This window comes from Chlorocebus sabaeus, chromosome 21 (genome assembly GCF_047675955.1).
Source record: "Chlorocebus sabaeus isolate Y175 chromosome 21, mChlSab1.0.hap1, whole genome shotgun sequence".
NCBI lineage: Eukaryota > Metazoa > Chordata > Mammalia > Primates > Cercopithecidae > Chlorocebus > Chlorocebus sabaeus.
The window spans coordinates 4,016,133-4,039,339 of NC_132924.1; the positions used below are offsets into that span (position 1 = coordinate 4,016,133).

At 49.0% G+C, this 23,207-nt stretch overlaps 1 protein-coding gene and 1 long non-coding RNA gene across 25 annotated transcripts in view; one reads left to right on the forward strand and one right to left on the reverse strand.

The window, feature by feature from the left end:
* The window catches only part of LOC103226043 (uncharacterized), a 47,418-nt gene extending 40,810 nt beyond the window's left edge, over positions 1 to 6,608 (reverse strand). For 5 of the 8 annotated variants that reach the window (XR_012090192.1, XR_012090195.1, XR_012090193.1 and 2 more), the window contains exons 1-3: positions 6,248 to 6,608; positions 2,192 to 2,302; positions 991 to 1,121 (exon numbers count right to left, since the gene is read on the reverse strand). This is a non-coding gene — a long non-coding RNA (uncharacterized lncRNA). The remainder of the gene's footprint in view (positions 1 to 990; positions 1,122 to 2,191; positions 2,303 to 6,247) is intronic. The other 3 variants (XR_012090194.1, XR_012090190.1, XR_012090189.1) reach the window with 1 other exon arrangement.
* A 63-nt stretch (positions 6,609 to 6,671) lies between these two features.
* Positions 6,672 to 23,207, forward strand: part of LOC140709620 (beta-glucuronidase-like) — a 36,288-nt gene continuing 19,752 nt past the window's right edge. For 7 of the 17 annotated variants that reach the window (XR_012090179.1, XR_012090177.1, XR_012090176.1 and 4 more), the window contains exons 1-3: positions 6,672 to 7,012; positions 9,787 to 9,871; positions 12,565 to 12,741. Coding sequence is in view for 4 of the 17 variants with exons in the window: in XM_073008787.1 (XP_072864888.1) it covers positions 6,960 to 7,012; positions 9,787 to 9,871; positions 12,565 to 12,741 (315 nt within the window). In the remaining 13 variants the exon portion in view is untranslated. Of the gene's footprint in view, positions 7,102 to 9,786; positions 9,872 to 12,564; positions 12,742 to 19,315; positions 22,494 to 23,207 lie in introns of those variants that run through there. The other 10 variants (XR_012090181.1, XR_012090184.1, XR_012090180.1 and 7 more) reach the window with 9 other exon arrangements.

Consider the following 23,207-nt stretch of genomic DNA (forward strand, 5'->3'; position numbering starts at 1 on the left):
TAGACCACGGGGCCAGGAGAACTGATCCTTTCAGCAAGTCAAAAGCCTATTACTGACTTCTTCCCTGGCCATGTAGACAGTGAACCAGGGCAGTCATATCAAGTAAATGCCTTGGTCTCTGTCACCGAGGTGACCAGTAGGCATTCCCAGGTGCAGTGAAGGTCCTGACACCAAGATATGCACCTGGCCACCTGAGGAAAGAGAAAGGACTATCCAAGGGGATGGGGCTGAGCTGGGTGTGGAGTGGTCCTTGTGGGTCTTGGTGAATGGGAGGGGGAGCAGCATGATCCAGACTTTGAGGCAGAAGGACAACCAGGAGAGAGCCTGGAAAATGTGCTGGACCCACAAGGGCTCAAGGCTGGCCAGAGAGGGAGGTGGGATAGGCTGGAAAGTTCTGAGGTCTGAAGATTGGCCCTGGCAGAAAGAAGCCAGGTAAGGTGGGGTGTTACCTGCACCCTGGGGGCCAAGGGCAGGCCAGATTAGGCCAATTACCGGGCCCTTAGGGAGATGTGAGCCCCTTGAAATGGTGAAAGGTTTTTTGGTTTTTTTTTGAGATGGAGTTTCGCTCTTGTCGCACAGGCTGCCACCTTTGCCCAGAGCAGGCACCAACGTTTCTGGCTCTGGGTGTGACCTCAGAATGGGGAAAAGCCTCAACCCCCACCAGGACCACCTGCCGCCTAGACTACTTCAGATGCTGAGCCCAAGCCAGGGGCAGGAAGCTAGAATGACACCTAGGTTAATCCCGACAAAGTCCCTGGCTCCCCCCAGCTACGGGGCTGAAGGGGAATTACAGCCCAAACCCCAGATGCTGACTCTCTAACACTGAGCCCTCAGTGCCCACAGGGAGATAGAATCAGCACACTATCCAGATGGGGAAATGGGCTCAGAGAAGTGCAAGAGCCTTGCCCAATGCCCCAGACCAGGGCTCCAGACCCACAGGGTTCTTTTGTCACTGTGTCCAGAGGGCAGCAGCTGCTCTGAGGTACCCACCTGAGCCTGGCAGCTTTCTCCAACTTCGGAAGCCCAGGAGCATGGCCCAGGTCCACAGATGCACCGGCATGAGGTGCGCCCAGAGGGATAGAGGCAGATGAGTTACGTCTCCTCCACTGGATTGTGAGGGCCTAGAAAGAGACAAGGGTCTGCTTGAGAAGGCACTGAATAGTGAGCAACTTGGGGCGGTTTCCCTCTGGATGGATCTGCAGTGCCTGGATGGAACCTGGCTCAGACAGAGCTCAGTTCTGCAGGTCCCTGAGGCATGGAGAGTTCACAGCTACCAAGTGTACGAGTCTGGATTCAAAGCCAACAAACAGCATGACTCGAAAGTCCCTGCCCTACCTGGACCACTCACCTCTTGGGAGTCACCCTTGCAGGCTCATCAGATGCCCAGGCCAGCAGCACAGCCGGCCAGGACCAAGGAAACTTGGGAAGCCTCAGAGTACCGCCAGGTATTCCAACCTAAACCTGGCACCCTGCCTCTCACCACCCTTCTTCTTGCTTTAACCTCACCCCCTACACAGGCCTGGGCCACCTAACGTGGCATCAAACAGATGCCTCAATAAATCAGAGTCTAATTTTCGTGGAGAAAAAAAAAAAACTTAACAGATATACATACAAATTCAAAATATATCCTAAAGTACATATAAATTCAATATATATCCAATCATTGTGACTATGACAGTAGAATATTAAAATACTATTTTCAAAATGTATACAAGCTTAATGTTCTATTTATTCAAACTATTCAAAATACAAATCATCAACATAATTTGCCACTAATTTCTCATTCAGTCCCTTCACAGGACACATGATCCACTGGGAGTTAATAAATTAGCAGCTGGCAGGCAGTGACACATAGCAAAAATGAAAACCAAGAGGTGAAATAGTTCTGAAATAAAAAAGATTTTAAAGCTAAGAGAAATCATTGAATTACTAAGTCATTAGCAGTAATTTTGAGCCAACTAACTAATTAATATGAGATGACACAGTGTCCTATGTTTTGGAAATACAAACTATGTTTAAACAATGTCTGTAATGTGACTTTCAAAATGCTCCTGGCTTTACAAAGATGTGATTAAAATACAGTAATACATGCTAAAACATTTCCCCCTGCAGAGAATGTTGTAACTTTCATCAGTCACACTGAGAGTCCAGAAGATGAAGGAAAAGGTAGTGGATTTCACTGAGAGCTTACCAGAGTTGAACTCCCTCACTTTCTGTTGTCCAGCATTGGCAGGTTACAGGACTGGTGGCTGTGGTGTCTCAATGGTCTTTGGTCTCTTAGAAGGTGGAGAATCATCATCATCTTGAAAAAGAACATATGCTCATTACTGAAGGAACCATCTTAGGTTACAGCCACCTCCGGGTCAATTCCCAACATTCAAAATCTGAGCAGGGCTTTAAAGCTATTTTGAGTATTAATAATTATTTCTGTATTGCAAACTTCAGCACACTTTTTTCTAGTTATATTTGAAATGTTATTCTTTTGGAATGTGCGCAAGTGAATACTGCTTTTTCTTCTGTCTTGCTTCATTACTTTTTAGTTTGCTTTATTTGAATCATCATAAGTCTCCCTTTCTCCTCAAATAGCTTTCAACTTGCTGCCAAGAACAATAATCTATTTTAAGGCTTTTGAGAAAACACTTTCAATGAAGAGAGCCACCTAAAGTTATACAAATATAGAGGAAACGGGGTAAAATAAAGCTTAGATAGGAAAAAAATATTTAAGATTGTACAAAATTCAAGCATACATAAACAAAGGAAGCTGGGTAATTGTATGTTCAAATACTTTTAACAAGTGCAAAATGTGGAGGCTTAAAGAAATAGGGCTGGCCAGGCATGGTGGTTCACGCATATAATTCCAACACTTTGGGAGGCCGAGGCAGGCTGATTACTTGAGGTCAGGAATTCGAGACCAGCCTTGCCAACATGGTGAAACCCCATCTCTACCAAAAATACAAAAATTAGGCCAGGAGCGGTGGCTCACACCCGTGATGCCAGCACTTTGAGAGGCCAAAGCGGGTACATCACCTGAGGTCAGGAGTTTGAGATCAGCCTGACCAACATAGAGAAACCTTGTCTCTACTAAAAATACATTAGCTGGGCATGGTGATGCATGCCTGTAAACCCAGATACTTGGGAGGCTGAGGCAGGAGAATCGCTTGAACCTGAAAGGCAAAGGTTGCGGTGAGCCAAGATCACACCATTGCACTCCAGCCTGGGCAACAAGAGTGAAACTCCATCTCAAAAAAAAAAAAGAAAAAAATTAGCCAAGAGTGGTGGCACATGTAATCCCAGCTACTTGGGAGGCTGAGGCAGGAGAATTGCTTGAACCTGGGAGGCTGAAGTTGCGGTGAGCTGCGATCGCACCACTACACTTCAGCCTGGGTAACAGAGTAAAACCCTGTCTCAAAAAAAAAAAAAAAAGAGAAAGAAAGCAAGAAAGCTACATTATTTATGAAACAGATACTGTTGACTCGCTCACAAGAAAGCCTGTGTATAAATGAGCAGTGAGATATTCAAGCACAGTACACACACACTACTCAGGACAGCTGTCCTGAGTTCCATGCTTACTTCCTTCTGGATACACCAGGAACTCAATCTGCTATGATCCTGCAATACATCTCTTGTTAAAATTAGAGACATCTGGGCCAGGCACAGTGGCTCATGCCTGTAATCCCAACACTTTGGGAGGCCGAGGCAGGTAGATCACCCGAGGTCAGGAGTTCGAGACCAGCCTGGCCAACATGGTGAAATGCTGTCTCTATCAAAAATACAAAAATTAGCCTGGCCTGGTGGCACGTGCCTGTAATCCCAGCTACTCGGGATCCTGAGGGAGAAAAATCGGTTGAACCTGGGAGGTGGAGGTAGCAGTGAGCCAAGATCGTGCCACTGCACTCCAGCCTGGGTGACAGAGCAAGACTGTCTCCAAGAAAAAAAAAAAAAAATAAAAATAAATAAATTAGACATCTGGATCAAATCAGCTGCCTCTGTCATCATCTAGTCCCGCAAAGTGTCAGGTAACGTCCTATTAAGATCGCTGCTCACATATCTATAAAATACTGAAAATATCATTTTAAAAAATCTTTTTTTTTTTATTTTGAGACGGGACTTTTGCTCTTGTTGCCCAGGCTGGAGTGCAACGGTGCGATCTCGGCTCACTGCAACCTCCACTTCCTGGGTTCAAGCAATTCTCCTGTCTCAGCTTCCTGAGTAGCTGGGATAGCAGGCATGCACCACCATGCCCGGCTAATTTTGTAGTTTTAGTAGAGACAGGGTTTCTCCATGTTGGTCAGGCTGGTCTTGAACTCCCGACCTCAGGTGATCCTTGGCCTCCCAAAGTGCTGGGATTACAAGCGTGAGCCACCGCACCTGGCCAAGAAACTCTTATTTAAAAACAGGCCAGGTGTGGTGGCTCACGCCTATAATCCCAGCACTTTGGGAAGCAGAGGCAGGTGGATCACTTGACATCAGTAATTTGAGACAAGCCTGGGCAACATGATGTAACCCCATCTCTACTAAGAATATATATATATATATATAAATTAGCTGGGTGTGGTGGTGGGCACCTGTAATCCCAGCTTCTCAGGAGGCTGAGGCAGGAGAATCACTTGACCCTGGGAGGTGGAGGTTGCAGTGAGCGGAGATCTTGCCACTGCACTCCAGACTGGGAGACAACAGCAAAACTCCATCTCAAAAAAAAAAAACAAAAACAGACCCCATTTCAAAACAAAAACAAAACACAAATGTGGTATGGAAATAAAAATAATTACTGTGTTAAACACAGCTTCGTAGAAAATAAAAGACCACTCAAATAAAATAAGCTGTCTTTTTAGACGGGTATAATTGTTATTCTTATTTCACAGCTTAAGAAACAGGCTCAGAGAATGTTATTTGATTGGACCGTGTTGTATCTCTGGACAGTGCAGCTGAGAAACAGACTTCGCGTGTAACTCCACTAGCCTACCAGGGTGCCTCTCACAAAGGTAAGAAATGTAAATTTGGCCTAATATACAAAGTTGCCACGGCAGCACTGGGTCAGTTCTACATACACTACTTCTATGTTCATCAAGGGAAACCTTACAGGAAAGTGAAAATGTTTCTAGAAGGTGATTGGACACCAGCACATTTGCTTGTTGCCTTTGGGCTCTTCTTCTAAGGCCAACAGTGACCTGAAATTATTGACTGACTATTCCAGTCAACTGGAGAAAATGGTACCAAGGTCGCCAACATCAGACAAATTCACTTGAGGACCTATCTATGTACTTTGAAAGACAAAACTGCTTGTGAAGGATACTGTATTTCAGAAAAACAGAATCATATTAACAACTAATAACACTGTAAATGCTGATGTGTTGAATGCTACTTTAGAAAAACATGTTCAAATCTAGGGGAAAAAATCGAAAACTACGTATCTAGCTAGCTAGTTAACTATCTAGAGACATGCTTTCATTCTATTGCTCAGGATGCAGAGCAGTGGGATGATCAGAGCTCCTGGCCTCAAGTGGTCCCCCTGCCTCAGCCTCCTAAGTAGCCTGGGCCACAGGTGGACACAGTTACACCTGGGTTTTTGTTTTGTAGAGACAGGGTTTCACTACATTGCCCAGGCTGGTGTCATACTTTGGAGTCTCGCTGTGTTGCCTAGGCTGGGGTGCAGTGCTACAATCTCGGCTCACTGTTAACCTCCGCCTTCTGGGTTCAAGGAGTAGCTGGGACTACAGGCATGTGCCACCACACCCGGCTAATTTTTGTACTATTTTGTAGAGACTGAGTTTCACCATGGCCAGGTTGGTCTCAAACTCTTGACCTCAGGTGATCCACCCACCTCGGCCTCCCAAAGTGCGGGGATTACAGGCTTAGCCACGGAGCCTGGCCGAGCACTTTGTTATTAAACAGCCTAACCCAGGCGGGGCACAGTCCCTCACGCCTGTAATCCTGACGACTCTGATGGCCAAGGTGAGAAGACCGCTTGAACCCAGGAGCTCGAAACTGGCCTGGGCAACATAGCGAGACCCCCATCTCTACAAAAATTACAAAAATTAGGCCACGTGAGCACCGCGCCCGGCCAATTTTTGTATCTTTTGTAGAGACAGGGTTTCTTCATGTTGCCCAGGCTGGTCTAGAACTCCTGAGCCCAAGCCATCCATCCTCCCGCCTCGGCCTCCCAAAGTACCCGGATGGCAGTTTTATTTGGCAGTCCCTCCCTGTTGCACACGTAAGTTTTTTTTTTACTTTTTTAGACAGGGTTTACCTCAGTCTCGCAGGCTGGAATGCTGTGGTGGGGCCATAGCTCATTGGAGCCTTGAACCTTGGGGTTCAAGTAGCTGGGGAGCTGATGTAGGACTACTGAGACAGGGTCGCGCCATGTTGCTAGACTGCTCCTGGCCTGAAGGGATCCTCCCGCCTTGGTCGCGCCTGGACATATTTTTGTATTTTTGAGCGACGTAAACACTGCGCTGGGTCTGAGTTTGTCAACTACCCTTCTCCAGCCAGCAACACACAGGACCTGGAGGGGAGGTAGCGGTTACCAGGCTCCACTCTCAGGAGAAAACTGCTCAGCTACTGACACTCCCACCTCCGTGACGCCGCCGAACGCCCCCGCCTGTGACGTCGCCCCAAGGCCCATCCTTGTGACGTCACCGAAGGCGCGCGCTAGTGACGTCGCAGGGGCCCGCTCCTCACGCGGAGCCAATCGGAACTCGCGGCGGGGCTGCAGGTCTTCCAGGAGCGCTCGTTCGCGGACGGCTGGCCACAGGCGGCCGGGGGGATGTAATCGGCAGCTGAGCTGGCCTTTTTGTGTCCGCAAGCTTGGGCCTGGCTGCCGCCGCCCATAAGCTACCGGGAGGAGCTTTACGACTTCCCCGCCTGCAGGGCCGGGCGTAGCAAGGGCCAGACGCGTCAGGAGCAGGCGCTGCGCCCCAACCGGCCGGCTCCTGGCGGGCCCGTTGCGGAGAAGCTCCTCAATGGCCAGCGGCAGCTGCAGCCCCGGCCGTGCACTCGCCTCACCTGATCCCGGGTAGTGCCTCCCACAAAACCTCCCCCAGCCAGGGCCCGAGGACCCCCGGGAGCGTCCCCCGCCACCTGGCGCGGCTCATCCTGGGCAGGGTAGGCCCCCTCTGAGGTTGCATTAGGGAGCTGCACAGCCGAGCTCGATCTCTCAGGGGCCGTTGTAATCGCATTAAGCCTTTGAAACTTTGTAGCGGTGTAAAAGGGGCTAGAAAACGAAGAAAACATCCTTTTAAAAATATAAGCGATCGGTCGGGCGCGGTGGCCCACGCCTGTAATCCCAGCACTTTGGGAGGTCGAGGCGGGTGGATCACGAGGTCAGGAGTTCAAGACCAGCCTGGCTAGCATGGTGAAACCCCGTCTCTACTAAAAATACAAAAATTTGCCGGGCGTGGTGGCGGGCGCCTGTAATCGCAGTTACTGGGGAGGCTGAGGCAGAGAATTGTTTGAACCCGGGAGGCGGAGGTTGAAGTGTGCCGAGATCGCACCACTGCACTCCAGCCTGGGCGACAGACCGAGACTTTGTCTAAATAAATGTGTGTGTGTGTGTGTGTGTATGCGAGTATGCGATCCAGCCCAGGAGGTTGAGATTACAGTGAGCCGAGATTATATAAAAGATCAAGCATGGGAGGTTGAGGTTACAATCAGAGGAGATTGCGCCATTGCACACCAGCCTGTGTGACAGAGGGATACTCTGACTCTAAAAACTTACATGCAAATGAGAGCTTTTCTTCCAGCGCTCATGCTCAGGCTGAAGAAATTAATTGGGCCGAGCCCAGTGACTCACGCCGGTAATCCCATACTTTGGGAGGCTGTGGCGGTCGGTCACTTGAGCTCAGGGGTTTCAGACTAGCTTGGGCAACATGGTGAAACCCTGTCCCTACAAAAATACAAAAAATTAGCTGGGCATGGTGGCACGCGCTTGTAGTCCCTGCTGCTTGCGGGGCTGAGGTGGGAGGATCGCTTGAGTCCAGGAGGTGGAGGCTGCACCTCCTGGGCTCAGGCAATCCTTTTCAGCCTCCCAAAGTGCGGGGATTACACTGCATTTTAATGCTTTTTTTGAAAATGGAAACTTTTACAGGCAATTCACTTCCTTCAAGCTAATGATAAGGAAATGATGCTATTCTGTTTTGTTTTCTGTTTGTGTGTGTGTATGTGTGTGTTTTCTTTTTTGAGACAGGGTCTTGCTCTGTTGCACAGGCCAGGAGCAGTGGCTCATGCATGCCTCTAATCCCAGCTACACAGAAGGCTGAGGCAGGAGAATCGCTTGAACCCAGGAGGCAGAGGTTGTAGTGAGCCGAGATCGCACCACAACACTAATGCCAACATGCCCAGCTAACTTTAGCATTTTTTAGTAGAGACTGTGTTTCACCATGTTGGCAAGGCTGGTCTTGGACTCCTGACCTCAGGTTATCCACCTGCCTTGGCCTCCCAAAGTGCTGGGATTACAGGCATGAGGCACTGCGCCTGGCTAATTTTTGTATTTTTAGTAGAGGCGGGGTTTCACCATGTTAGCCAGACTGGCGTTGAACTCCTGGCCTTAAGTGATCCACCTGCCTCAGCCTCCCAAAGTGCTGGGACTACAGGTGTGTGCCACCGTGCCCGGGCCCCCTTTATTCCTTACAATCATGCAGTTCTAACTCAGCATTCAGAGGTAGATTTTTCACTTGCAGCAGAGGCAGTAGAGGTTTTGGAAATGCTCCTTGAGGCAGACACTACACCCCGATTTCATGGAGTGCTTTGGGCTGAGCCAAGTCTGCAGTAGGCAGAAGGTTCTGAGAAGTCGTCCCAGCCTGGACAAAGAACAGTTCAGAGCTCTGGGGCACAGGGGTGTGCTCAGCAGGACTGGGTGGACAGGACCGTTGTTGGGAAGGTGAAGAGCACAGGCTTCCAGGAGCAGGTGCCTGACAGACAGGCTTCTTTGGGTGGTGGCCAGAGGAGATGTCTGTTTGCTGGGGCAGGAATTGGAGGGAGCCGCCCAGCCTGGAGAGGTTCAGCCAGGCTGTCACAGGCTTTGAAACTTCCCATCTGAGAGTCTGCACTCCCTGTTTGCTTGATGCATTAATAAATATCCCACCCAAATCTGCACCCATCCACTCCTCTGTTCAAGAGCTGTTTCAGGGAGTCAACCTCATTTTTGGCAGTGTCCAGCCCACTGACCTCAGCTCTGTGTGCCTGGAAGGGTGGCTCTCCTCTGGGGGGATAGGATTCGAAGGCGGGGGGAGAAAGAGTGATGTTAGAGAGCTCAGTCTAGGACTAGAGGATCATGTGTCCTTATGTAAAATACATCTCAAGTTAGGGAAGAAAGCAGTGGCTTTATGCTTTGTGTGTGTGTGTGTGTGTGTGTGTGTGTGTGTGTGTGTGTGTGTGTGTGTTTCTTTTGTTTGTTTTGAGACAGGGCTCTATGGACCAGGCTCTATGGACCAGGCTGGACTGTAGTGTGATCCTGGCTCATGGCAACCTTCACCTCCTGGGTTCAAGCAATTCTCGTGCCTCAGTCTCCCAAGTAGCTGGTGTTAAACAGATATGTGCCACCATGTCTGGCTAATTTTTGTATTTGTAGTAGAGGCAGGGTTTTGCCATGTTGGCCAGGCTGATCTTGAACTCCCAACCTCAAGTGATCTACCCGCCTTGGCCTCCCGAACTGCTGAGATCAAATTTGTGAGCCATCGTGCCTGGCCCCATGTTGTGTTCTGATGGGGAAAGATGGGACAGAGAGGATGGGAGGGTGTTCCAGCCCTTCCTGGACTGACGGAACCTGTGTCTTCTGCCTTCTGTGGACAGGATGGTGATTGCTCACGCCAAAGCCTTGGACCCCTCCCGGCCTGTGACCTTTGTGACCAACTCCAACTATGCAGCAGAGAAGTGGGTGAGCCTGGGGGTCCCCACCCCATTTTTCCCCACCTTTGCCTGGGCTTGTCCTGAAGTCTGCTCATGGGAACAGCTGGAAAGAACCATGAGCTGCCAGCCAGGGATTTTTTATTTTGTTTTTTTACTTGAAAAGATAGAGACAGGGTCTTGCCATGTTGCCCAGACTGGTCTCGAACTCCTGGGCTCAAGCGATCCTCCTGCCTCAACCTCCCAAAGGGCTGGGGTTACAGGTGTGGGCCACCGCACCCAGCTGCAGCCAGTCTGTTTTCAAAGATGGTCTTTGGGTTAATGAGAATTCTCTCCCTGCTTACTCGCCAGGCAGTGTGGCTTTCTGAATCCAGGGAGGCTGGGCATAGGGAGATGGGATTTGTTTGCTCAGTTTGGACTCAGCGTTTTTTGCACTTTGATTTAATAGACTTATAGAATGTCAAAGGTTTAAGGGGGCTTAGAGTTCATCTGGCCTACGCCTGGATGTTCAGAATCTCTAGGGGAATTTTTTTTGAAATGGCAGATCTCTGCATTCTGAGATCCTGATTCAGTAACTCCAAAGTTGGAGCCTGCATTTTTCTTTTTCTTCTGTAGAGACAAGGTCTTACTCTGTTGCCCTGGCTGGAGTGCAGTGGTGCAATCACAGCTCACTGTAGCCTTGAATTCCTGGGCCCAAGAGATCCTCCTGCCTCATCCTCCCGAGTAACTGGGACTTCAGGTGTTCCCGGGTAATTTTAAATCTTTTTGCAGAGATGGGATTGCACTATATTGCCCAGGCTGGTCTCAAACTCTTGAGCTCAAGTGATCCTCCAGCCTTGGCCTCCCAAAGTGGTGGGATTACAGACACAAGCTGCCATTCCTGGCTGACATTAGCATTCTTTTTTTTTTCTTTTTTTTTTTTGGAGATGGAGTCTTGCTCTGTTGCCCAGGCTGTAGTGCAATGGTGCAATCTTGGCTTACTGCAACCTCCTCTGCCCGAGTTCAAGCAATTCTCCTGCCTCGGCCTCCAGTGTAGCTGGGATTACAGGCACACGATACCACGCCTGGCTAATTTTTATATTTTTTAGTAGAGACAGGATTTCGCCATGTTGGCCAAGCTTGTCTCGAACTCCTGACCTCAGGTGATCCACCCACCTTGGCCTCCCAAAGTGCTAGGATTACAGGCATGAGCCACCACACCCAGCCAGCATTCTTACTAGAAAGTAGTGTGTTTAGGACGCATTAGAAACTCGCCAGTTGGACACAGAAGCATCTGCTGCTCAGCCCTGAGCACCAGTTTGCTGAAGCTGATGGTGGTCCTACTCGGTCATCTCTGCCCTGCTGCTAGGTGGGACTCTTTCAGGCCCTCTGCAGCCCACAGTGTTGCCTCATGAAAGCTGCCTCAAGATTCTCTGTGATGGGCCGGGCGCGGTGGCTCAAGCTTGTAATCCCAGCACTTTGGGAGGCCGAGATGGGCGGATCACGAAGTCAGGAGATCGAGACCATCCTGGATAACACGATGAAACCCCATCTCTACTAAAAAATACAAAACACTAACCGGGCAAGGTGGTGGACGCCTGTAGTCCCAGCTACTCGGGAGGCTGAGGCAGGAGAATGGCGTAAACCCAGGAGGCGGAGCTTGCAGTGAGCTGAGATCCGGCCACTGCACTCCAGCCTGGGCGACAGAGCAAGAGTCCGTCTCAAAAAGAAAAAATAAAAAAAGATTCTCTGTGATGGCCGGGCATAGTGGCTTACACCTGCAATCCCAACGTTTTGGGAGGCCAAGGCGGGTGGATCACTTGAGGTCGGGAGTTAGAGACCAGACCAGCCAACTGGTGAAACCTTGTTTCTACCAAAAATACAAAAAATTAGCTGGATGTGGTGGCACGCACCTGTAATCCCAGCTACCTGGGAGGCTGAGGCATGAGAAGCACTTGATCGTGGGAGGCAGAGGTTGCAGTGAGCCGAGATGATGACACTACATTCTAGCCTGCGCAATAGAGTGAGACTGTGTATCCAAAACAAAACAAAAAGATTTTCTGTGAGAATGACTGCATCGGCCCCTCAGGTGGGAGCGCTTCTCCAGGGCAAGGTAAGTCCAGGACAAGTCCCAGTGATGGGACTGCTGCCTGGAGAGGAGTCAGCTCCAGTGGCGGGGGCCCTCGGCTTTGGCTGAGGACTGCGCGTTGGCAGCTGCTCTGCCTCTCACAGTCCTTTTCAGCTGCGCACGTCAGTGCAGAGTCACAGGCCTGCCTCCTTTGGGCTACTTTGTGACCATGTTTCCTGCCTGTGGGGCAGGGTAATTTCAGGATCTAAACTGGTGAACTTGGATGTTCTCAGTCCCGAGAGGCAGTTCTTCCTCTTCTAGTTTTTTTGTTTGTTTGTTTTGTAGAAATGGGGTCATGCGATGTTGCCCAGGCTGGTCTCAAACTTCTGTGCTGAAGCTATCCTCCCACCTTGGCCTCGCAGTGTGCTGGGATTACAGGCATGAGCTACTGTGCCCTGTTAACTGTCTTACTACTATACTTTTAGAGCTGGGGTCTTGTGTGTTGCTCAGGCTGGTCTCAAACTCCTGGCCTCAAGCCATCCTCCTGCCTCAGCCTCCCTGAATGCCTCGATTATATCCTCTTCTTACCTTCTTTGCCAGAAGAGCCCCCAAAGCATGTGAGTTCTGAGTCATACAGTCTTTTGGGTGCTGAACGGGCTCTCCTGCTCTGGTCCTAGGCTCCGTATGTGGATGTGATCTGTGTGAACAGCTACTACTCTTGGTATCTCGACTACAGGCACCTGGAGTTGATTCAGCTGCAGCTGACCACCCAGTTTGAGAACTGGTGTAAGATGTTTCAGAAGCCCATTATTCAGAGCAAGTACAGAGCGGAAATGATTGCAGGGTTTCATTAGGTAAGTGCTATTGAACTTTCTGCTTATGTGTTATCTCAGGGCAGAGATGTCACTCACCTCCCCCGGCCTGCCCTACGCCCACTGCACTGTTCCCCTCACTTTAGCTTTGGGCTCACCTCCCTCTGTCCCGTCCATATTCCCTTCCTGCCAGCAGCCAGGCCTCTGCCCCACTCGCTTGGTCCTCAGAGGTGGCCTCCTTACCAGCCTTGTTTCCAGATGGCCTCCTATCACCCATGCCCAAGTGATCTTTCTAAAAAATCCAAATTTGTATTTGTTTGCTTTTGAGACTCGGTCTCTCTCTGTCACCCAGGCTGGAGTGTGGTGGTGTGATCACTGCTACTGCAACCTAAACTTCCTGGGCCCAGGTGATGCTCCCACCTCAGCCTCCTGAGTAGCAGGGATCATAGGCACATGCCAACATGCCTGGCTAATTTTTTTACTTTCATAGAGATGGGGTCTTGTTGTGTTGCCCAGGCTGGTCTTGATTCCTGGGCTCAAGTGTTCCTTCTGTCTCACCCTCACAGAGCACTGGGATTACAGGTGTGAGCCACTGTGCCCGGCCACAGATAAAAATTTGGGAGTCCTGTGATTGGCTCCCCCAGGCCCACAGGACAAAGCCATAATCCCTGGTCAGGACATTCAGTGTCCTCTGCTCTCTCCTGGATTTTCATCCTCTTCTCCCCTCACTCTCAGCCACTGATCTGTTTCCACTGCCCTCATTGCTCTCCTGCTCTTGCTTGAGCTGTTTCTTCTGCCTGGAATGCCCATGTTGGCACCATAATCACCAACTATAAGATGCTTTTTTTTTCTTTATGATTTTGGAGATAGGTTCTTGCTATGATGCCCAGGCTGGTCTCGAATTCCTGGACTCAATTGATCTTCCTGCCTTGGCCTCCCAAAGTGCTGAGGTTAGAGGTGTGATCCACTGTGCTAGCCTTTTGTTTGTTTGTTTTTCACAGGATCTTATTCTGTTGTCCAGGCTGGAGTGCAGTGGTGTCATTATAGCTCACTGCAGCCTTAAACCCCTGGGCTGAAGTGATTCCCCCACCTCAGCCTCCGGAGTAGCTCGGACGACAGACATGAACCACCATGGGCAGCCTATTTTTAGAATTTTTGGGACTGCCAGGCGCGGTGGCTCAAGCCTGTAATCCCAGCACTTTGGGAGGCCGAGACGGGTGGATCACGAGGTCAGGAGATCGAGACCATCCTGGCTAACATGGTGAAACCCCGTCTCTACTAAAAAATACAAAAAACTAGCCGGGCGAGGTGGCGGGCGCCTGTAGTCCCAGCTACTCGGGAGGCTGAGGCTGGAGAATGGCTTGAACCTGGGAGGCGGAGCTTGCAGTGAGCTGAGATCCGGTCACTGCACTCCAGCCTGGGCTACAGAGCGAGACTCCGTCTCAAAAAAAAAAAAAAAAAAAAAAAAAAAGGATTTTTGGGACCAGGCGCCATGACTCACGCCTGTAGTCCTAGCACTTTGGGAGACTGAGGTGGGCAGATCACAATGTCAGGAGTTCGAGACTGGCCTGGCTAACATGGTGAAAGCCTATCTCTACTAAAGATACAAAAAATTAGCTGGACAGAGGTTGCAGTTAGCCGAAATTGCGCGATTGCGCTCCAGCCTGGGTGACAGGGCGAGACTCCATCTCAAAGAAAATTTTTTTAAAATTTTTCGGTAGAGATTGAGTCTTGCTCTCAGGCTGATTTTGAACTCCTGGCCTTAGTGATTCTCTCATCTCGGACTCTCAAAGTACTGGGAATACGAGCGTGAGTCACACGATGCATGACTGAAAAGATTTCTGTTCACTGGCCGAGTCTCCTCACAGCTGTCCCGCTGTGGGGAGGTTTACCCCGCCTGCTCCAGCCTGAGGGAGGCTTCCCCGAGCTCTGCCTCTGTTGTAGCCCGAACCCCCCTCTCCCAGCGTTCTCGCCAGCCACTGTCATTATTTCTTTACCTCTCTTTGACTGGACTGTGGGCTCAGGAGAGAGAAGGAGTTCTATTTATTGTTGCTTCCCAAGTACTCTGCGATGTCTGACACAGCACGTGCTAAATAATATCTATTGAGGGCATGCCGTCTGGAATATGATCTTGCTTTCATAGCATGATTTTGCTGTCAAACCATATTTTCATCTGAACACAAAGTTACATTCTGCAGAGATCGAGAGTGTTATAAATGCAGATTTTCTAATAAATTCAGACTTGGTTCTTATTGCAGAGTTTGGTTTTATGCACAGAAAAGGTGGAGTTTCTTATTTTCCAGGTATCAAGGGAATGATGATGAATACCAAGAAGGATCTTAAAGAACGTGCTTGTTTAGTTTATATATTTATTTATTCATTCATTCATTTTTGAGACAGAGTCTTGCTCTGTTGCCCAAGCTGGAGGGCAGTGGTGCAGTCTTAGCCCACTGCAACCTCTGTCTCCCAGGTTCAAGTGACTCTCATGCCTCAGCCTCCCGAGTAGCTGGGAGTGCACCACTACACCTGGCTAATTTTCGTATTTTTAGTAGAGACGGGGTTTCACCATGTTGGCCAGGCTAGTCTCAAACTCCTGACCTCAAGTGATCCACCCACCTCGGCCTCCCAAAGTGCTGGGATTACAGGTGTGAACCAGTGCGCCCGGCCTACAAGTTTATTTTAGATTTCATGGGAAGAATCAACTTAAGTACTACTTAAGAGAAGTGGAATTCTGGTTCCACCTCTCCCATTACCTTGCTGTGCAGATTTGGAAAGTTAATAATGTCTCTGGGTACTGGGTTTCTTAAAGTAGGCAACATTTACCATCCTGCATTCACAGCATCGTTATTAGGAGCAAATAAAATATTACGTGTACAACACCAACAACAAATATTTCAGTGCCCGATACTGAATGGAGAAGGCCATAGTGTGTTTGTGGTGGTTTTTATGTATTTGTGGTCAGGATGTAGCTTTGGGCTGAATGTATTTTTAGGTTCTTGCATTTGTAGGGAAAGCAGTATAGACATAGGAAGATTTGGGCTCAGACTGGGTGTGGTGCCTCATGCCTGTGATCCCAGCACTTTGGGAGGCCTAGGTGAGAGGATTTCTTGAGGCCAGGAGTTTGAGATCAACCTGGGCAACACAGCAAGACCCCATCTCTACATACACACACAGAAAAACAAAATAAGCCAGGCATAGTGTGCACACCTGTCGTCTTAGCTACTTGAAAGGCTGAGGCAGGAGAATTGCTTGAGCTCAGGAGCTGGAGGCTGCAGTGAGCTATACTTGCACAATTGTATTCCAACTTGGGTGAGAGAGCAAGACCCTGACTTGCTTTCTCAATATAGGGTGACCCCATCTCTACAAAAAGTAATTTTTTAAAATGAGCTGGACATGGCGAGGCATGCCTGTGGTCCCAGTTACTCAGGAGGCTGAGGTAAGAGGATCACTTGAACCCAGGAGGTCGAGGCTGCAGTGATCTCTGATCATGCCACTGCACTCTAGCCTGGGTGACAGAGGGAGACCCTGCCTGAAAAGAAAAAAAGATCTGGGGTTGGTGTTCCAGGTAAATACAGATTTGCCAGTAAGTAGGGGGACAGTTGGATATCACTGAAGGCGAACACTTTAGGGAAGACTTTGATCACCACTTCGATGTTACCTAGAATGATCCTCCACCCCTACCATTAGAACAGTGACCCAGTTTGGGAAGGATAGGGATGCCCACTCCCTGCCCCCCAGTTTGAGTAGTTTCTTTATACACATGCACAAAGCAGTGTTCAAAGATTCAGGCAGAGACTCATTCCTTCTGTCACTCAGGCTGGAGTGCAGTGACGCGATCTCAGCTCACTGCAACCTCCACTCCCCGCAGGGTTCAAGCAATTCTCCTGCCTCAGCCTCCTGAGTAGCAGGAATTACAGGTGTGCACCACCATGCCCAGCTAATTTTTAATAGAGACGGTTTCGCCATGTTCAGGCTGGTCTCTGAATCACTGGATCTCTCTCTGTCTCTGGCTTGGCCTCCTTATCTCCAGGAAACATCCATGCCAACTCCAGCCTCCTGCCTTAGAACCACACTCTGTGCCTTCGATTCTGCAAGGCCACCTGGCTTTGCTGTGCTCCCTGTCCATTGGGATTAGCCATGGCACCTCTCAGAAGGTGGTGAGTTGGGGCACTCCTACAGCTCACATAATTTGCTGGTCTTCTTTCAGGGATCAATGTCCTGTGTTGTCTATTGTTCAGTATCTGAAAACCCGTGGTTCTTCCGTTTATCTGATGTTCTAGGCATTCAAGGTTGGAGTGGAACTCTGATCCCTGTTTTACTTTCATGGCTAGAAATGGAAATCTTTTTTTGACGGGGGGACAGAGTCTTGCTCTGTTGCCCAGGCTGGAGTGCAGTGGCGTGATCTCGGCTCACTGCGACCTCCACCTCCTGGGTTCAAGTGATTCACCTACCTCAGCCTCCCGAGTAGGGGGACTACAGGTGTGTGCCATCATACCTGGTTAATTTTTTGTATTTTTAGTAGAGACGGGGTTTCACCGTGTTAGCCATGATGGTCTCAATCTCCTGAACTCATAATCTGCCAGCCTCATCCTTCCAATGTGCCGGGATTACAGGTGTTAGTCACCACCGCGCCTGGCCCTTATTTTTAATATGTGATTCAGGATTGTCTTTTCCACATAGATTTCTCCAACTATTCTAGTTTTTATTCTTATTCTCTCTCTCTCTCTCTCTCTCTCTCTCTCTCTCTATTTGGGGGACATAGAGTAGCTGGGACTACAGGTGCCCGCCACCACGCCCAGCTAATTTTTTTTGTATTTTTAGTAGAGATAGAGTTTCACCATGTTAGCCAGGATGGTCTTGATCTCCTGACCTCATGATCCGCCTGCCTCGGCCTCCCAAAGTGCTGGAATTACAGGCGTGAGCCACTGTGCCTGGCCCATTCTAGAACAAATTTTTAAGTATACAACAGCTCAGATCTTGCATGATTATTTCATTTTATTGAGTTGGGGTCTTGCTCTTTACCCAGGCTGGAGTGCAGTGGTGTGATCATGGCTTACTGCAGCCTCAACCTCCCAGGCTCAAGCCTTCCTTCCCTCACAGCCTCCTGCATAGCTGAGACTACAGATGCAAGCCACCACACCCGGACTGGCTAATTTTTTTTTTTTTGGTAGAGATGGGTTCTCACTATGTTGCTCAGGTTGGTCTCTAACTCCTGGGCTCAAATGATCCTCCTGCCTTGGCCTCCCAAAGTGCTGAGATTATAGGTATGAGCCACTGCACCTAGCTTTGGGTGGTTATGTTAATAAGTGATTCAGCTGAACACAACAGCTGAATTTCAAAATTCTCATGGTCAATCCCTAAATATAACCCAAATTAATCCCATGCGACCCAGTTCCAATGTGGCATCACCTTCAAAGAAATATACCCATTAAATAAAAACCAAATGTTATCTGATGAATGAATGCTTATGGCTCTCAATTAAGATTACACGTTAGGCTGGGTGCTTACACCTGTAATCCCAGCACTTTGGGAGGCCGAGCCAGATAGATCACCTGAGGTCAGAAGTTCGAGACCAGCCTGGCCAACATGGTGAAACCCTGTTGCTACTAAAAATACCAAAAATTAGCTGGGTGTAGTGGTGGGCGCCTATAATCCCAGCTACTCAGGAGACTGAGACAAGAGAATCCCTTGAAAGTGGGAGGCGGAGGTTGCAGTGAGCCAAGATCACACCATTGCATGCCAGCCTGGGCAATAAGAGCAAAACTCCATCTCAAAAAAAAAAAAAAACAAAAAAATTACATATTAGTGCTTCTTGTAGATCTTTCTCTATCCTTTGACACTTTGAATTCCTCATCTTGACAGCTGCCCAGATTCCTCCCTTCCTCCCACATCCACCAAGAATTCTGCCCCAACCCGGGCCCCAGGCATTCTCAGTGTTTCATTCCCTCTCCCAGGAAGCTGAGCTACCAAAGACTGTGCCTCCAACTCACAGATGAAAAGAAGAGACCAGGCCAGGCATAGTGGCTCACACCTGTAATCCTAGATCTCTAGGAAGTCAAGGTGGGAGGATGGCTTGAGGCCAGGAGTTCAAGACCAGCCTGGGCAACATTAGGGAGAGACCTTGTCTCTAAAAAAAAAAAAAAATTTAAATTAGCCAGGCATGGTAGCATGTTGCTGTGGTTCCAGCTATTCAGGAGGCTGAGGCGGGAGGATCTCTTGAGCCCTGGAGGTCGAGGCTGCAGTGAGCTGTGATTGCGCCACTGCACTCCAGCATGGGGGACAGGGCCTATCAAAAAACAGAAGAAAGAAAGAGAGAAATAAAGAGAAAATAAGAGACTTCCTAAGCCTAAACTGGATTTTATTTTTAGGTTTTGTTTTTCTTTTCCTTTTCCTTTTCTTTTGAGATGGAGTGCAAAAAAAGCTCTGGTGCCTAGGCAATGGTGCTATCTCAGCTCACTGCAGCCTCTACCTTCCAGGTTCAAGCAATTCTCCTGTCTCAGCCTCCCGAGCAGCTGGGATTATAGGAGTGTGTTACCATGCTTGGCTGATATTCTATTTTTAGTAGAGACAGGGCTTTACTATATTAGCCAGGCTGGTCTCAAACTCTGGATTTCAGGTGATCCACCTGCCTCAGCCTCCCAAAATGCTGGGATTACAGATGTGAGCCACCGCACCTGGCCTGACCTGGATTTTAGAAGACATTTGTTCCTGTATTCTCTGACACCGTTCCACCTGGTTGGTAACAGTAATCCATACTTGCGCAGTGATACGAAAATCAAAGTGAGAAGACAGATCATCTCATTTAATGTGAGCTTTACATGCCCCTGAATGGTCCATAAAGCAAATGCCACTCTCTCCCGCCATTACAGAGGGAAAGCATTGTAGCTTAACAGCAGGGACTTGCCTGAAGTCCCACGGCAGAGAGATGTCAGAGCCAGACTCTAGCACGGGTCTTCTGTTGAGAAGTCACGTGTAAAACCCTGCCCCAGAAAGATCCACAGTTCATCCAGCCACGACACAGCCACCTTTATTCTACTCCATGGACATTCTGGGTATTTTTTTAGTATAAATCTGAAAGTTTCAACCAGGGGGCTGCTCCTGATGATCTCTCAACTAATGAGAACCAGATACCCAGTACTCCCCCTGCCCACCGATTCCCTGAGCCCTCTGCATCCTGGGGGGTAATTAGTGTGAATTCCAGTTTCTAGCCAATTCTGTTTTTCAATTTTTTTTTTTTTTTTTTTTTTTTTTGAGATGAAGTTTTCATTCTTGTTGCCCAGGCTGGAGTGCAGTGGCACTATCTCGGCTCAATGCAACCTCCGCCTCCTGGGTTCAAGTGATTCTCCTGCCTCAGCCTCTTGAGTAGCTGGGATTACAGGTGCACGCCACCACATCTGGCTAATTTTTGTGTTTTTAGTAGAGACGGGGTTTCACAATGTTGGCCAGGCTGATCTCAAACTCCTGACCTTGTGATCCGCCCACCTCAGCCTCCCAAAGTGCTGGGATTACAGGTGTGAGCCACTGTTCCCAATGTGTTTTCCAAATTTCTGAGCAATCCAGGCACCCACAATTTGGAATGAAGGGCAGATAACCTGTGTGCCTGCCTGGCTTGATCATAAACTGCAGCCCTCAGACTGCAGAAGAAGAAACTTGTAGATTTTCTGGGTCATTCTCCACCATTTAACACAAAAAGAGATGCAGGCCAGTCATGGTAACTTATGCCTGTAACACTAGCACTTTGGGAGGCTGAGGTGAGAGGACTGCTGGACACCAAGAGTTTGAGACCAACCTGGCCAACACAACGAGACTGCATATCTTGGGGGAAAAAAAAGAGAGTGAGAGAGAGATGCAGCAAAGGGTGCCCTTTTCTACACAGGGGCCTCTGTTGCCCAGGCTGGAGTGTACTGGCAAGATAGTGATCATAGTTCACTGCAGCCTCAAACTGCTGGGCTCAGGTGATCCTCCTTCCTTGGCCTCCTGAGTAGCTGAGACTACAGGTGCACACCACCACCCAGCTAATTTTTTTTTCTTTTTACGAGACAGGGTCTCAGTATATTTCCCAAGCTGGTGTTAAACTCCTGGCCTCAAGCAATCCTCCTATCTCAGCCTCCCAAAGTGCTGGAATTATAGGCATGAGCCACCATGCCTGGCCTCTCTGGTATAGTTATCTTTCTTTTTTTTTTTTTTTGGAGATGGAGTCTCTCTTGTCTCCAGGGCTGGAGTGCAATGACCCAGTCTCAGCTCACTGCAACCTCCGCCTGCCAGGTTCAAGTGATTCTCCTGCCTCAGCCTCCTGAGTAGCTGGGATTACAGGCACCTGCCACCAAGCCTGGCTAATTTTTTGTATTTGCAGAGACGGGTTTCACCATGTTGGCCAGACTGGTCTTGAACTCCCGACCTCAGGTGATTCAACCACCTCAGCCTCCCGAAGTGCTGGGATTAGAGGCGTGAGCCACTGTGCCTGGCCCCTGGTACATTTTTCGGCAACACTTTTTTGCCTTTGAAAGGGGCTGAATGCACAGCTTCTCACTGAAAAGCCAAGATGTAAAGGCAGTATGACAAGTGGAAATCCAATCTCCACAACTCACTGGGTAATCAGAGATAAGTTCTGGGTCTTGCTGAGTTGTTTCTCTGCCCCTAAATTGGGGGCCAGGAGAACTCCCTTGCTCAAGGCCCTACTTTGGGCTGCTGTGAGAATCCCATGTGGCCACGCAGGTGAAGGGCCATCAATGTGGCCTCTGGTTTTCCTCAGGAATTCTCCTCGTGGCAGATTCCACAGCTTCCACGGCTGCGTGTGGTGGCTTATGCCTATAATCCCAGCACTTTTGGAGGCCAAGGCAGGTGGGTCACCTGAGGTTAGCAGTATGAGACCAGCCTGGCCAATATGACGAAATCTCATCTCTACTAAAAATGCAAAAAATTAGCTGGGCATGGTGGCAGATGTCTGTAATCCCAGCTACTCAGGAGGCTGAGGCAGGAGAATCACTAGAACCCGAGAGGTGGAGTTTGCAGTGAGCCATGATCATGCCACTGCACTCCAGCCTGGGCAACAAGAGTGAAACTCTGTCTCCAAAAAAATAAATAAAATTTAAAAAACAAACACAAAAATTAGCCAGGTGTGGTCACACGCCTGTAGTCTCAGCTAATCGGAAGGCTAAGGCAGAAGAATCGCCTGAACCTGGGAGGTGGAGGTTGCAGTGAGCCGAGATCGTGTCAGTGCCCTCCAGCCTGAGCGACCGAGAGAGGCTCCGTCTGATTGTTTTTAAAAAAAAAAAAAAAAGATTCCGCAGCCTCTAGATGTCAATTTGTTGTGCTCCAGACAGCCCTGGAAGACCTCCCAGGATGCGTTTAGGGTCTACCCCCCACCCCTCAACTGAGCCAGCACCCACAGGCCATGGGACCAGCTGCCATTGCTCCTACCAGCAGCTCAGGCCAAAGCCTGCAGAGACAAGCTCTTCACAACCGTCACTCCTTCCTCTGTGGGGACAGACAGGGCCTGTGAAAGACTCCAATCACTCCAGCTTCTAGTGATCCTACAAGCCTTTCTGCTATACCCAATCTCTAAAGGAGACCTGAGAAATACAACATATGTGTTCTCTCATCCCTAGTGCCCCTACCCTGGGATGGGGTGCTAAGGGGCAGCCAGGCCCCTCAGATGTCCAACTGGGATCAAACTGGCAGAGCCCATCAACAGATGAGTGGATAAAGAAAAATGTGGTGTGTATATATTATGGAATACTACTCAGCCAAAAAAAAAAAAATGAGGCCAGGTGTGGTGGCTCACACCTGTAATCCCAGCACTTTGGGAGGCCAAGGCAGGTGGATCACTTGAGGCCAGGAGTTTGAGGCTTCAGTGAGCTATGATCACGCCATTGCACACACTTCAGCCTGGGCAACACAGTGAGACCCTGTCTCCAAAAATAAAGAAAGTGGCTTATAGCAATTTGGGGTTAAGTGTAAAGGGTCATTTTTGCATCGTAAACTTTGCTTTCCATTATGACATCCTTGAGTTCAAGGACTGTATCTCTACCTTCCCTCTCGCCCAAACTTGTTGCCTCTAACATGAAGCTGCCCCTGTTGTGTTTCATAAAAGTAGCCCAGGCTCTCCCAGCAATGCCTGTTCCCTTGCAGGTATTGTGACCTCTACACAAAGGCATGAGGCAAACAGGAGCTACTGTTTGTTACTGGGGGATCTCTGGTCTTCATAGTGCGGGAATGTCATCCCGAGGGGACAGTAGGATCTATTGCTGTCAAACCTGAGGCCCTATTTTTTTTTTTTTTTTAATTCTTGCAAACTCAGGACTTTTCAGATATTTAGGGCTGATTGGAGATAGAGCACTACAATAAGACAGCTTAAATTGCAGCAAATGGGGAGAAGAGACAAAGAGAGGTACCAGCATAAAATAAAGTACATTGTCTCTTTTTGGGAAGAAAACACATGCTTCTTGGTAAGCACAGCACAATAAAAGTTCTTGGAGAACAGAGAAGATCTTTGTCGGAAATTGTGT